Source organism: Ammospiza nelsoni, chromosome 1, assembly GCF_027579445.1.
Source record: "Ammospiza nelsoni isolate bAmmNel1 chromosome 1, bAmmNel1.pri, whole genome shotgun sequence".
NCBI lineage: Eukaryota > Metazoa > Chordata > Aves > Passeriformes > Passerellidae > Ammospiza > Ammospiza nelsoni.
In genome coordinates, this window is record NC_080633.1 from 16,644,643 (window position 1) to 16,661,382 (window position 16,740).

The 16,740-nt window shown below is 36.2% G+C and overlaps 1 protein-coding gene across 1 annotated transcript in view; it reads left to right on the forward strand.

The window, feature by feature from the left end:
- MPP7 (MAGUK p55 scaffold protein 7) overlaps positions 1 to 16,740 on the forward strand; it is a 146,704-nt gene that overhangs the window by 89,287 nt on the left and 40,677 nt on the right. Inside the window, exon 8 of the mRNA XM_059481294.1 lies at positions 11,764 to 11,895. Within this exon, the coding sequence (XP_059337277.1) occupies positions 11,764 to 11,895 (132 nt within the window). The remainder of the gene's footprint in view (positions 1 to 11,763; positions 11,896 to 16,740) is intronic.

The window sequence follows — 16,740 nt, forward strand, 5'->3', positions numbered from 1 at the left end:
GTCACTCTTGGGGCTGTGACCACTTCCATGGGGAGTCTGTTCCAGTGCCCAACCACCCTGTGGCATCCAGCCTAAACATCCCCTGCCACACCTTCAGGCCATTCCCTCAGATCCTGTCACTGGTCACCACAGAGATGAGATCCATGTCTGTCCCTCCCCTTCTCCTCATGGGGAAACTGTTAAAGATGTCTACCCTCAGTCTCCTCCAGGCTGAACTGACGTAGTGTGTCACCATCATATTTTCTGAAAAATCTCCTTGCCCAGGATTTTTTCCTGGGAAGCTGAGAAGCCTCAGAGAAGAAGGAAGACAAATTCTTATCTCATTTGCTTCTCCTGTGTTGTGCTTACATGTGGAATGTATTTGGAGATTGTTTATCCAGCTGGTGATTGTTTCATTGGTTTCATGTGAATTGTTTTGACTTAATGACCAATCACAATCAAGCTGTGTTAGGATTCTGGAAGGAGTCACGAGTTTTCATTATTATCTTTTAGCTTTCTGTAAGTATCCTTTCTGTATTCTTTAGTACAGTTTAGTTTAATATTCTTTAATATAATATAGTATAATAAAATAATAAATTAGCCTTCTAAGAACATAGAGTCAGATTTATCATTCCTTCCTGCCACGGGGCACCCCACAAATACAAGAATAGTGACCTCATCCACTCTTCATGTGGCTTCACCTCCAGACCTTTCACCAGACAGAAACTGTGCTTTCAGAAATCTAAAATACATTTGCAGAGAGCTGGGCAGGCAGACTCAAGGCTGATCTGTTGGTGTTTCAAATCACCCAAATATGTCCTTGCTTAGATCCAGACACCATTCCGACCAGATCTGCACAGCACTGCCTGCAGGCTGGCCTGGCCATGAATATGTATACCTGTAAGTTTTGTGTCTTCAAGGTATACATTTCACTGCAATTTAATAATAACAACAAAACACAGTGCCCATGCACCTCACACACAAACACAACAATGTAAATGTCAATACATTTATAGTTCTGGTTATTTACCATAATTTTAACTTTGACATGTTAAACTCTTAAGCTGTTTTTAAACATGAGGACTAGAATATATAGTTGAGATATACATCAAGAAATGGTATTTCTGATTTAAGAGTGGACACTCCTGTGAGTGCTTTTGTACAAAATATGAATAGCACAAAGAAATAAGTATTCTCAGCTTTAGTGATTTATCATTTCCCCAAATTTACGGAACTTATGTGATAGCAAAAAGTAATGTCTCCTCTCAAAGAGGAGAGTTGTACGGAATTCTGAAAATAATGACAAAAATTTAAAAATTATGATGTATCAGGTAGGTACCAGAGCAATTGAGAGAAGTGTCTTTATAAAAATTTAGGGTTTTTATGAGTCAGGAAGTATTGCTGTTGAGAGCACTGAGCTTTTTTTTCCTTAATTCTCTATAGACAAAATATTTTTCATTGTCATGCAATTGTGTAAATTGGAACATTTAACTGGAAGACTGAGATTCAAGATGCTAACACAAAATACACCTAAAAAGGAATTTAATTTTGGCTATTTAATGAACATGTTACAAGCAGGCTAGTGAAATGGTCTTATCTGTTAGTAGGGATGGAAATAGGAGGAAGTGAAGTGTCACTAGAGTAGATCTGTCAGTAACAGGGCAGAAGTCCAGTAAGAAAGGGGATGTACAAATGACAGATGATCAAGCTAAGAATGAAAGACTTTAAAGCTTCCAAATTTTTTTTTCTACATTTAGTTAAAAACTGTCTTGATTAACTAGGCTTCAGTTCCTTTTCTAACAAGCTGGAAAAAGCTGTGTTCTTTTGGGATCGTGCCATAACAGAAGAGCATCATTTTTATTTATTTTTAAAATTATTAGAAAAACTGAAACAAATAACTATAGGATTTAACATTTTAGGCACTTACTTTATTGCTGTGGCTGTGAACAGAAAAGACTGTTATAGAAAGAACCATCTCTTAGTCCATTGGACAATATTATCCCAATTACACTAACTTTGAGACAGTCTTGGGACATATTCAGATCTAAATAATGTTTAATTTTGTCTTTAGAACAGCAATTACATTTGTGATCATTTCATATCAAAATAAGCAATTAACCATTTAAGTTAATCTCTAGTAGGGTAAATTAAGTGTGTTTTTAATTTTATAAAATATCTCCATTGTGGTCATTGGTGTAATGGGCAGAACAATAATTATTTCCAAAGTTAATGCCACTGTGCTAAAACTACTCTGAAGAATGTTTATACCTTTATGACCTGGAGAAAACAAAGCTGCTGCAATGGTGGTTCTGCCTGTTTCAGTGGAGTTTAAATTCTGTTTATGTGTGCTGGAAGGTTTGCCAGCTGCTAGTCTGAAACATAAACCAGGTACCTAAACAAGGGCACCCGACAGGACTGTGAATGAGTTCAGTCTCTCATGGAATGTAAAGTATTTGGGTCACTTTGGGGCATGTACCTATAGCCAAGGGGAGCAAGAAGTGGACATGCAGTATTTTTCTCGTCTTCTATTACCATAGAATGAACAAAATTTTGGAAGTTAACTTTAAGATTACTTGCAGAGTGAAGGAAAAACTGCACTTGTATGACTGGGAATGTTACTGTTTCATACAAAATACAGATCCTTTATTTTAAGTTGGGGGGTGGGGGGTTTAATTGCTTTCAAATGGCAAAGATGCATACACCAGCAAATTGCGAGTAGGACTTATTTTTAAGCTTGCTGTTTTATTTGCAATTCATTTGTGGTACACTTGACTTTCAGTTTCACAAAATAATTTACATTTGTAAATATTTTCATCTAATTTCACCTCTTTGGCTTTCCTTCAGAACAGAAGCATGCATTAAACAAAACTAAAACTGCAGATAATGAAGGCCAGGACACTTTGTTCTTAGTTTTCAAATAAAATTTCTGTATTTGATAAGTTTTTTTTTTTTTTTAAAGAAATAGTGCTTCTTTGAACATGAAGCATACCTTTAACATTGTCCTGTCCTGAATTGCTGAGAAATTTGTAAATTCTACCCTTTGTTTCATAAACAAGTGCTAATACCATCATCCCTGCCATCTGAGGCTTACTAGGCTTGCATAGTGGCTCTAAAAGACTGTTCAGATCAAAGTGTGGCTTGTTCTGTTAAAAAAGCAAACATTTTAAGTGTTTATCAGCAGAGCCTTCTAAAGCTGCCTTACAGTCACTGATGAGACTCAGCAATGTAAATTAATGTCCAGGAAACTGTGGGCTTTTTTCTACAGGAACTTCAACATACAAAGCACAGAGAGAAAATACTGAGCTATAATAATATAAAACAAAATCCATTTTTGCTTTGAAAAGTTCATGAAGCATTTCATGTAGCATGTAATTAAAAAAAAATAAAGTTAATCTAAACTTTGTCTTCTTTCCAACATTTCCTTTGTAATTAGACCTGCTGAAGATTTTTCCATCAGGGCTTTTTCACTGAGCTATGTGTTTTCTGCAAAGTCAACATTTTCCACTGGAAATTGTTGGGATTTGCCTACAACTGTTCAGGTTTTGTATCTGAAGAACTCAAATACAAATTTCAGGTCCATTAAGATCTGAGCTACATTTGGGCTGCTACTGTGTCCTAGGCACTTGGGGACCTTTTGGCCCTGTCACCTTAGAGACCTGTATTTCCAGGTGTACCAATGTTTTCTGCTTTGGGCACATGTCTTGGGAGTCTGTTCACCTCTACATGAAATACTCATGGTTACAAATGGTAAAACTACAGCATCTACAGTATCTATTCTAAACTAGTTTAGGAAGCATAATTTCCCATGATCTTTAGCTATTTACTCATCAGTGATCTGCAAGATGTATTGGTAGGACTGTTTGTAGGAATTGTGCTCATATATGAAGAGATTTTACTGTACAAACAGTGCTCATATATGAAGAGATTTTACTGTACAATCACTTTAGATTTATTAATATGGTGAGCTGGAGTACAATGTACTTCATATGTCAACTGAAGAGTTACCTATGTAATCCTTACTTGCAAAATCAGATGCCATTAATTTGTAAATCCACAACAATGTGCTTGAGTTTTGATGGTATGCTGTGAAGTATCAGCAGGGAAATAGAAATATTTATTTTTCCCCAAATTAATAGATGCAAATGACTGCAACAATTGGCAAGGACCATTGAGGGTTCAATGGCATTGGTTGATGGACAGATATCCCATAGATGTTCTGAGCATACCAGCATGAAGCTGGGGCAGCAGGGACAGTGCTGGGAGACTTTCCTTGGCAAATGACTGGAATCCTTCTCCCCAGTGTTTTGCGTCTTTAAATTATTTGCCACTTTGGGAAGCTATCCATCACATCTTTTGGCAACCAGCTGGAGGAAAAATATATTTTATTTGTAACTCTTTTCAACTTTAAACCTTGACTTCCGATTTCCGTTTATGCTTGCACCCATAATTTTAAAAAAAAGTAAAGAAAATTCTTCTGGATAAGGAGAGCTGGAAAAATTTGTTGCTGTCTTTAGTTTTGGAATGTTACTTGCATGGAGTAAGTAAAAAAATATATAATGGTGAAATATTCCTTCTAAAAACAGCAAGAAAAGCCATGATTTTTCACATCTGTCAGGCAGAGAAAATCAGAAACCAGTTGGGGCACACTCTTATTGTTGTAGGAACTGACATGTAACAATGCACAACATAATAGAAGCATTGAGACAAAATGATACAAGGGAGGAGAATGAATATAGTGCATGAATATATTTAAGTAACAACCACCATGTTACTCTGGAAATGCTCTCAGGTCCATCTGATGATAACTCGGCTCATGTCCAGGGCAGAGCTTCTGTCCATCTTAGACGTATGAATATGAGAATGCTCACTAGCAGCCAACATGTAATAAGCAAAGTGATAGATAACATAAACAAAAGTGAAGCCAGGCAGGTTGGCAGCAGAAAATATAAAATCTGAAAAGTAAATCAAAGAAATTCTTTGGTTATATATACAAACTTTCCGACATGAGGGAACCAACTCTCACCCACCTAAGAACGTTGAATCGCGTGCATGTAACTACAGCGTTCAGATAGAGAACATAACAGTTGGCAACAAGGCCAGTAATTTAGGAGGAGGAAAAAGTCACGACAGATAAAATCACATCCCTTTCAAGTAGTAATTCCATTCATCTACTGAAAATGAACTAGTGAATTGGAGAAACTACACAATATAAAGCAAATAGTCCCTTTTTTTAGATGTCATCTTTTTATGCTGCTTTTTCCTTCAGTGGTGTTTTTCTTTAGCATTTGTTGGACCATATTGTGTTTGGACTCTCTGTTCAACAGTCTCCTCGTTTCTACTTCATTTTTCTTTAGGTTTCCACATAGTAGGAGTGCTCTGTAGCTGAATTTAAGACCTCCTTATCATAGATCATTACATGTTGTTATTTTCTGGGGGAATTAGGTTTATTCAAATTCTTTTAATCTTTTGGATCAATATATTTTTTTCTTCTGAGGACTTTAGACATGATGCCAATGTCAAATAAAAGCTGAGTCATTCCTAGAGTCATTGTCTTTTTTAGAAAAGGCAAATGCATCCTCAGCTTTTACTTTCTTTAATGTTTTCATATGATTTCTTTGGGGTGCCTTTGGATGGTTTTAAACCAAGTAAAGGTATGTGCTACCACTGTAGACACTTAATATTCTTTGGAAGATGCCACTTTTTCTAAAAAGGAATCGATTAAGGATTGCCAAGATAATGAAACAGTGCTGCTTTTCTACTCTGACAGCCATCTATTTGTACTCTTGGAAGTTACTTAAACAGGGCTTAGAGCTTCAAGGACACTTGAGCTACATGAATCATGTTGTGAATGTAAAACAGACTGTTCAAATTCTTTGCTATTGATTTAAAATCAGAACTTTTTTCGCTGTTATCCACAACTGAGGGAAAACATAGGGCTGTCATCTGGAAGGGTATTAACACCTTTACCAGATGACACGGATGGATGGAGTGTGTGTTTCTGTGAACACTGAGAACAGTTTGATTTGGGAAGCATCTCCAGGGGCTGTGAACACTGAGCCAGAGGAAGCGGGGGTCTGAAGATGCAGAAAGTTCATTTTTCTGTTGGCTGTTGCCGTCTGGCTACCAGCTGCAGGTAAACCCATCAGTTCAGACTGGTGAATCTGAAATCAAGAAATAGCATTTTCAGGCAAGGAAATTACCCTTTTGTGAGAGACAGTTCGCATAGTCATGAATAAAGTCCACCATAATAAAGAAGAAAAAGTAATATAAACTGAGTATTGATCCAGCTGAGATGTTGCTGTGCTAAGATCATTAGTCTACGGTAGATATTAAGAACTCAAAACCACACATATACACAGTATGTGTTATTGTTTTGAACCACTGCTGTGACCCAGCTACATCAAAGATTGGAAGAGAAAGGGATTTAATTGCCAGCTGGACAAGCTTAAAGTAGAGGGCAATTTTAGTTTAAGTACAGATGCAAGCATGCAAATACGCTTGCAAGCATGGAATGTTATTTTCTGTTTTGTACATATCTGCTGTCTTCTCATACAATATATAATTTCTGTATATTTTTACAAAGGATATATAGCAAAAGATATCATTTGCAGGACGGAAGGAAGTAAATTAGCCCAGATTTTTTATCTCTTACTTAGTACACCCATTGGTTTCCTGATTATGAACATAAAATTATGCTTAAGTTAAAGGACCATATTTAATTTTTCTTACTGTCGCTGTCAAAGGTTTTTGCTTATGTTGATTGAATAGTGTGAGTGATCCTCAGTGGCAAAAGCAAATCGATTTAACTAGAAGTTAACTGATTTCTTTAACATTATGTACTCTATATATTTAACTTGGGAATTTTGTACAGAACAGAAAATCACAGATTTCTCTTGGAAAGTGATTGGATTAGTGCAGCATTGGAGAGAATAATACTACTTCTCTACTTAATATGTGTTTACTGTAGCTTGTAAAAAATATTTTTTGCTCTTACTCTTGCCATCCTCTGGCTACTTCAGCAGCACAACTGAGTTCCTCCTGCCTGTAATTTTACTGCTTGCTTCTGCTTCTGGATTATACTTCATGCTTTAGCTGAGATGGAGTGTTCAGCTAATGTGATTGCTCTTATCTGCTGATTGAGATGCCTGTCCTCACCTGCCTTGTTTTGTATTGGGGTTAGAGTTGCACACAGTCCCTTAGCAGGCAGAGTTGGTGGTGAAGCGATTGTCATGTGCTGTTGATTTCTGATGGCTGCTTTACCACACAGTGGCTAGAGTCTGTATGCCATCACCAGAGTGATTCAGCTTTCTCCAGGTTTATTGTACTGTTCTGTAAATTCTTGCACATGTTTGGTTTTTATGACTTCTGTGCTTCTCCTTCCATTCTGATGCTCTCAATGGTCTTTCCTTCCATGCTTCAGTCTTCTCCCAGCTCTTTTCGACTTTTCTGCTTTGGTATCTGTTGCTGGATGACATTACTTACATTATTCTAATTTTATGCAAGTTACTCATTAATTAATCTTGCCAATCTTGAATAATTTTCTCCACCAACATTTTCATCCTTTTTTGTTTTTTCTGTAACCTTATCTCAAAGGAAAGCATAATATGGCTGGAGCTCTCTGGAGCATGAGCTCTGCCAGGTGAGTTGAGGGGCACATTGCTGTGGTTGCTGATAAAGTTACTTTTCTGTCAAGTGAAACTTTCCTGTGCCAGCCTCAGTGGTAGTTACTGGCACCATGGCAAAGCAAAGAGGTGGGAAAATGTCTGTGTCTCACCTGATGGAGTTGAAGCTGAACTGCCAGAGAAGGTGGCTGGTGCTAATGATGCAGGCTGTGCAGTGGGACAGCGCAGTCATGGGCCATTTTGTTCCATTTTGCTGACTGTGCTGCCAGGGCAGTAATGTGCTCCGCTGCCTTGGCAGTGCCGCTCTCTTGTTGCAGCTGTTGGCTCTCCTAAAGGTTGGTTTGAGTCGCTACAAAGTTTCTGTTGATGACTATTCACTGTTTAAATTTCTAATAATGACTTTTTCCAAGTACTATTAAGAGGCTGGTTCTGTTTCTTCATCCATTTGTTTCACTTCTTTAACTCACCGTTTTCTAAAATGCTTTTCTAGACTACTGAACAGAAAGCATCTATGAAAAATAAAGCTTAGATGGAGAGTTTATTTTAATAATGAGGATTAAAAAACATAAGGAGCTGAGTTCATGAATCAGGAGCAATTGGTGTATTTTTACTCCTGCAGATCTCAAAATATAAAAAGAAGCAAAAAAATAATATGAAATTTGTCATTGTTTTATAAGAGCAAAAATGTAATTAGTCTAGTTAAGTGATACACATTTTTCAAAGTGTAGAACTGTTTTCATTAATAACATTCTCAATTTAAATAAACATTTAGAGTTTCAGAACTGTTTAAGAAAAAGAACTTACAATGTTTCCAGTGTCAGGTTTTCTTCATGTAAGTTGATAGTGTAAAATTTCAATTTATAAACTGTGAAATGATCAGTGATAGTTTTAATATGAAAAATATAGCACTAGTTATTAGACATTTCAGAGGTCCGATGAAAGTATTCATTTCCAGCTAGATCATGTCTAAGAATTTAGCTGAACATCAATATTTATGTTTAGGTAGTGCAGGAGTTTGAATCATACCTTCTTTCAAGTTCTAAATATGGACCATGTTTACATTAGTGAATCATAAGCATAGAACTTTGAGCTGAAATAAAATCTTTTTCTCCAGAGGTGCTTAAATATACATGACCCAAATCTCAGATTCTGTGTTCATAGTTCTGAAGAGTTGTGTATTTGAAAACAAAACAAAAGCATTTTAAAAACTCCGAATTTGTATGCACTTCTTGCAGTTTCCTGTGAGAGTTAAAAAATTATGATCATGGACATGAATTAGCTCTTCACTTCTTATATATAAAAAGAGAACATTTCTATCTTTACATTGTGCATTTGCTGCACAATTATTCTGGGTAAATCTTGTTCATCTTATGATCCAACTTTTGTTTCTTGGCACTTGCAATTTGTTTATTTTTAAGTAAATCCCTAATATTCTCTATACACATCTAGTCTGATACATCATTTTTTATACTACATTAATTGAATAGTGCAGAGATTCTGCTGAATATCTGTGCATACAGCAGCTTATTCTTGTGTTCAAAACATACAGATGTACTCTTGAGGACAGACTGATCACCTGTAGTTGGACCCATTAAGTGAAATCAAAATGGCTTTTTAAGTTTTCTTTGCAAATTAGCTATTGCCCAAAGTCTGTGCTGATATTTCAGAGCAACTGACTGACTATTCTGACTCTTTAGTTGCTCTGACTATTTCAGAGCACTACAGTGGACCAAGAGTAGTGTGTGAAAAGAAGCAGCAATAGAAGACAAGGCAAGAAATCTTAGCATGTTCAGTGTACATCATAAACAAGTTTGTGATTACAGAAGCTCTTCTGAAAGCTTGACTGAGAAAAGACACATTGTTTCTGCTCTCATTCCTGCTCTTATTTGAAATATGTATCTTTGCACTGAGATTAAGTAGTGCTGAAGTTTGAGGAAAAGATGGCTAACTGTAATACATTGTAGTTTAATATGTTTTTTGGGAGAAGAAAGGAATAGGTTGATAAGTTCTAGTTGTTGTGAAGTTGAAGTAAAGAAAAGCATCATAAATACCAGGCACTGATTGGGATGCATCGTTGTTCTGTATGCAGTGTCCAGGATCCTGATCTGACAGCCAGAGCAGGGAAGTGTCTTAATAACACTAGTGGCATAATTCAGTGTAGAAGTGGACAGAATTGGTTTTGCAAGTTTCATTGTCAAGGGTGGGTTTTTTTGAACTTGTTTTAAGTGTCTGCCTTTTACTCTGGAAATGGTACTTTATACTATTTTCATCTGTTTGCTCTATCTGCCTGATTGTTTTTAAACTGGAGTATAGAACCTCATTAAATTGAACCAGTCCATGAATGTGCCCTAGCTTTATGTGGAAAATGTAATTGCAGAAGACTAGTTAAAGGAGTCTTAACTTTAAGTAGCCTGAAGTAAAAGCAAACACTACTTTTGTTTTAGTGTATCTTTGATATTTCACATACATCATAGAGGGCTGCATGTGATTGCATGGCTTTTACATATGTCATGCATCACAATAAACATTTCCAGGAGGATCCATAATTGCTAGCCTGAGGTTTTTAGCTCAGATCTAAAGTAAAACTGGTCATTCATTGGAGGGTAATTTCTGATGGTAAGTAGTATAAATTCATAACTGTGTATTGGGAAGAAAACGAGAAATAATTAGTGTGTTGAAATGTTTTAATGAAATTCTACAATGTGCATAAAGATTAGTAAAGCAATAGTAATTTATCACGAAGCAGGCATGATTTTCCTGTGTGTTTGTTTTGTTGAAGCCCTAAGTTTAAATTTACACTTCAGAATTTGAAGATTACCATATGCTCTCTTTGCCTTCAGCTTTTGACGTGGTAGCTTGTAGCATTTTCTGGAAATTAAAATTACTTTTTGTTGTTAAAAGTTTCCTCCATTTAGGAAAAGAAAAACCCTGAAACAGTATAATGGAAGTGTCACGTTTTTTAAAAACAGTTGTACTATCCTTGAGAATGTAAGAGTTTCTGGTCATTTGTGTACTCAGTCAAATACTGGCCACCAATGACTAAGTAGCAAGGAAACTGGCATCAGAGAAATGTCACCATTTTCTGTCCTTTAATAAGAAAGGCTGTTAAATAGTCACATATTGAGTGAAAACTACTTGAAAACAGAAGCAACAAAGCAGTAGATAGGATTATACATCTGGCTGTTGCTGTTATTTGTGGTACAATGTACAGTTTTCACTACAAAAGCTAAAGTATTACTTAACCATTTTTCACCAATGTACAGGGTATTACAAATAATGAAGACTTTTTGAAGTAGAAAAGAGTGTCAGGAGTTCTGTATCTAGAAAAAACTGTGTATTTTGTGTTATTGCTGAGATTTTTTTTGAGCCTTAGGAGAATGAGCTTTCTCATTTCCTTTGCCTTTCGGGATTCTTATTTCCTGAAAGGAAAATTCATTAATTATTTTATTTTTAAGATGGAACCTTTTGTCAGTCTTTGTTAGGCTTTTCTTTGAAAAGTAAAAGTTGTGCATGAACTGAAGAAGCAATAGAGAAGGAAAAGAAGCAAGAAAGACAGGCAACACGTGGTTGATAAGCACCTACATAAACCACATTGCTTCAGTAGTATGTTCCTCAGTCTCACTTATGAATTCCATAATAAATTAAAAATTCCTAAGACAATTTGAGGCTCACATGAAAGGAATCCATTAAGGAGGTAAGCTTTCAGAGCTCCTATAAAGAGAATGGTTGGGCAACAGCTTCATGTTATACATCTTGTGCTTGAACAGAAGTCTTGGAAAGTGCTTATTTTGTTTGTTTCATAGGACTGTCTACTGTATCAAATAAAGTTTTTACTTATTGCAAATATAATTATTTACTTACTAAGGTTTTGTCCTGTTCATAGTTTTAATTTCAAGCTAGCATGCAAAGCACGTGGTGTTTTTTTGCGTGTATGAAGACACAGTTCTCCACCCACAATTTACTAGTTGCATACATTCTATATATAGAAACATATTCTTTATGGAGTTGTTTCATCAGTTTGAAATCAAGTAAAATTGTATATAAGAATTATATTCAATCTACTTGCAGTAGTGAATTCGGGGTATGAATAATATCCTCTGCTTTCCCTTCCCTAAACTTTTCAGATGCCAAATAATAATATACTGATCAATAATGTTTCCAGGCTTTGCTGTCTGTACATGATACTGTTGCTCAGAAGAACTATGATCCTGTCTTGCCCCCCATGCCTGATGATATTGATGAAGAAGAAGATTCAGTTAAAATAATTAGGCTTGTCAAAAACCGGGAACCCTTGGTAGGTAACCCTGTCTTTTGGTTTGGGATTTTGTGTTTGCATGCAGGGTGGGAGGTGCTCAGATTATGAATGTGAGTGGGGGATATTAACTTGAAACATGCATAGACAGACATTACACATGATTATTCATAACATAAAGTAATACACTTGTGACTGCCATTCACAGTCTTTATTAGTAAAGCATATGAAGTGAATAATCATCATCAATGAGTGATCATCATGGTGTTTAAGCATTATATATGTGGGCCAGTCTGGGCATTTAGATCAAATATATATTTGTCTTTTATCTTGAATTCAAATCATGAACTTAGCTTAAAATGTGAGACAGAGAATGAATCCCCAAAGAAATCTTGACCTGTGTTGTGAACTGTGCCTGTTAGCATTCATGTAAAAAAACATGACCTTTCAATACACTGAAAAGAAAGCACGAAAACATATTTTAAAATACTTGAATTGAAATCTGGGCAAATTTAAAATGTCTGTTGTTTTACTTTGCATTATGAATACTAGAAAGTTAATATCTTCATGGGGATATCTGGAAAAATGAAAGGACTAAACCTAGGTTGTATTACAAGAATATTAAAATGCTTTACTGATTTGGTTCTTTTTATTTGCTGTAGAGTGGGAGTCATCTTGTATAAAATTTAACTATGTTCTTTTTATCCTGCAAACCAGTAAGAGGTTTGTTTTATGTTATACTGAATATTTGTTTTAATGGACAGCAATCCTGGAGAAATACCTGCAAACTTACTTTGAGAAGGTCGTCATTCTGTACTTGAGACAGCAGTGGGAGAGTGCTGCTTCTGTTAGACATACAGGGGTATTTTGTCCCACAGTAGATATCTTACTATCACTCTAATTCTTGATGGATCACACTCTTCAATAAACAAGAAATGAGTTTTCTTATTGACTGACTGTAGGTGCTCATGGGCATAATTAGAAGTTTGACCATATGGAAAGTTCTTTGTTTTAACGTACTAAATATTTTTTCCTCAAATATTTGAATAACAGCTTTAAGCTTTTTGTATTTTTTTATCAAAGACATTATTTGGGAAATAAAACAAGTTTGCTTTAGGATTTAGTATCAGAAATATTGTTCCTTCTGAGAGGTATGTGGGGATTTGAACATACAGTATGAACAGTATGAAATGAAGTCTAATTGAGGAGCCTATTTTTAGTGTTAATTGTAACACCTTTTTTTTTATTTGTCAGAAAAGCTTAATAAAATCTTAACTTACATAGTTTCATATTACAAACATGATTTTTTACTAAGACTTAGGAGTTCAACACCATAAGTTAATAGTATTTCAAAATGGATTGGATAATAGTAACTTGTAAAACATAACTCAGATATTTTCTGAAAACTTTGTGAAATATATACACTGTATATTGGCCTTTTAGATTTTAAGCTCTCCTAAAGAAACCACTTGCTTAAGCCAAAGGTTATCCTTGGACTGTTCCTCAAATTCCAGTCTTGCCTCTTCGTTCCGGTGGGACACTGAGCTCTTCCAGATACCTGTGTGTCTGTGTAAGCAGCTCAGCCCCACACAGCCACTCACTCATTGTCCCAGTGGGATGGGGGAGGGAATCGGAAGGATGAACATGAGGAAGCTCGTGGGTTGAGACAGACAGTTCAAGAGGTAAAGTGAAAGCTGCATGTGCAAGGAAAGAGAAATATGGAATTCATTCACCACTTCCCCTGGGCAGGCAGGTGTTCAGCCATCCCTGGGACAGCAAGGCTCCATCACTTGTAATTGTTTCTTGGAAAAACTAAAGCCATCACTCCACACATGCCCTCTTCCTTTTTCTTCCCTCAGTTTTCTTGCTGAGCATGACAGCACATGGTGGAGGATGTCCCTCTGTTCAGGTGGGGTTGACTGTCCCAGTTATGTCCTCTCCCAGCTCCTTGTGCATCCCCATCCTCCTCACTTGTGGGGTGGTGAGCAGAAAAGCCTTGACAGTGTGTAAGCACTGCTCAGCAATAGTTAAATTATCCATGTATTATCAACACTGTTTTCATCACAAATTTAAACAAAGCACCATAGGAGCTACCATGAAGGAAATTACCCCTATCCCAGCCAAAACCTGTACACTGTCTTAAATCCACACTTGTGAATTTAAGTTAACAACACTGTTGGTGTTAACAACTCTTGTATTACAGAGGTAACAGAGAAGGGGTTTTAGATCTTTTACTAGACATGACAGCAGCCTTGGAAAATATAAAACATGTGAACAAACTAATTTCTTTAGTTTAAGACAGTTTTGTTTATTTGCCAATGTGAAAACAGCCTTACAATAGAATGTGTTGTAGACCTTTTATTAGGAAGAGGCAAAGGGTAGAATCTAATTGAAGCATTCAAGTACTTTATTGTCACAAGGACAATAAAGTAAAATTCCTCAGCAGTGAAAGATCTAAAACACAAGGCACTGGTCACAAGGTGCAGCCCTGCGAGGTTTAGACTAAGAATTAACAGTAGTCCATTAGTTGGGGAGTCCAGCACTAGAGCAAAATAACTGGATATGTGGAATCTCCAATATTTCTAAGGTTTTACTTTATCTGTGTAGGAAAACTGTATTTGTGATCTTTCCAGATCCTGAGCCTATCTTGGTGTTTTATTTTTGTTAGAGAAGAACTTATGGTGAGTCCTGTTACTTGTTCTCCAAGAAGAATTCAAAGAATAGAGAACAGTCCTCTTCCATAATGCACTTTAACATCATTCATGTTCATGTCAAACATTAATTTCTTTGTGTCAGATTTATAGTGACTTACTATGACACCATCAGCACAATACATAGCAAACCTATTATTTTTGTCTTTGTCTTCTCTAGATTTTTTTTCCCCTTATGGGTCTTACTGAAATACAGCATGGCAGAATAACTGAAGACAGGCTTATACTATAATATTAGATCTTCTGTGTTTATGCTTCCCAAAGTTATTTTACTAAAGGAAGATAACCATGATCTATGTTTACTAAACTAATTATAATTTCATTTATTATTTATTTCCATATATTTTTAATGGCTTTTCCTTCAGAACTTGCTCTGAAGTCTTGGATATTCTTAGAAGAGATCAAAGAATCTCTGCTTGTTCTGTTAATGGATTCATTTTCCAGTCAAAAAGTCCGACTTCCACTTGCAACATTGTATCAGGAGTCTGCTTTTAGAAGCAATTGAGTTTGAGATTGGAGATACTATACAAGATTTTTACTGGGATAGAGATTGTTTCATTTCTTGACTTGAAGATATGGAGCTCTTTGAACTTTTCTTCCACTCGAGACAGACTCATATTCTATTTGTACCCAAGCAGTAGAGATTGTTTCCCTGCAAAGCCACAAGCTTTACATCAGTTGCAAACCCTAGACATTCTGAATTGCATTTCCTTTGGATTACTTTCAGCAGTACTCACTGTGAAGCAATTAGGCACTCTCTTAACTTCTTTGGAATATACCTAGTGACCATTTTTATATAAAACTGCACCACGTTTCCTCTCATGCTCCTGTTCGTGCTTTTCTCTGATTTAAGCACCTCACCAAAGTTCTTAGCTGGGGTTAATCATATATTGATGAAGCCTGAGTTCCCAGGAGTAATCATTTCAAGAGAGAGAAACACATGGTTTGTAGGAGGGCCTTCTGTTTGCCAGATTTCATCAATTCAGAAGTCAGTGCTGAACTTTCCCCCAGTTTTTTGAGAGAAGTGTTTTAAACTTTTTGTTAATCCTTCCACAATATTGGGTTTGGGGTCTTTTTAATGCTCTGTTAGCAAATGCCATTCCAGCAGTGTCTCCCTCAAGTGAGGTGAAATTGTATTAGGATGTTTTGTTTTAACAAAGGAATTTGGAAGATCTCTGAACCTTACATAAAGAGAGGTAGAAACATCTCTTTTCAGAGACAATCCGGAATTCACCTGTCCGTGACTGGGCTTTTTATCAGAGAGCTTGGAGAGTTTTTACTTCTGCCTACCTCTCCAGGGCTTTTTCAGCCACAGCCCTGTTCCTAGTTAGCATTCCTGATATCCGAGATGAGTAACCACACTACCAGGGGTTCAGCACCTGGCCTCCTACTACTGCCAGCTTCCAGATGTAGTACTCCAGGTTTGTTACAGCTGGTACTCTTAATAGGATGCTTCTTCACATTAAGATGGTTGCTTCTTTGTCACAAAAATTCATTTCACATAGATCTGGTCATTTGATGACTTATCTCTATGCCATGCCATGTCTATAGTCAAGAGAAAAAGAGGCAGCTCCTGAAAATGACCCATGCCATCCATCTGTTTAAAATTCTTGACTTAATGAAAGGATGATTCAGTCTCCAGAGCTACAGAAGTAGCCTGGACACCTTAATTTAACTGTGTACCTCATATCCACAGCTGAACTTGGTGAAATTCATTTTGGTGATTTAAAGAAGTCATTTATGCCTTCTGTCCATGCAGATGCAACAGCTTTCATCCACCTCACACTCTTAGTCCCTGTAGCTCAGTTCACAATAGTGGATGAACCTAACTGTTTTTTGGTGAGATTTTGGTGGGATTTGGATGTAGGGTTAGCTTTTGTCTGTATAGTCTACATAAGTGTACGTTAACTTTTAAATAGCTACTCACTGTAAGGTAGGAAACTGATACTTGTATTTGCACTTTCAATAGAGAATAAATTAAACTAAGGCTTATTGGAATATTTATTTGCATTTATCATCTGCATGTGCTTTTGTTTAACAGAGAGGTGTGCAACAATATTACTGATGCTTCAAATTCTCTTATTAGTAATATATTTTACAGGCTAGTTTTTATTTCTTTAAAAAATAAAGACTTAAAATGTTTATATTCTGGAACCAGCAGATAAATGGATGAAAT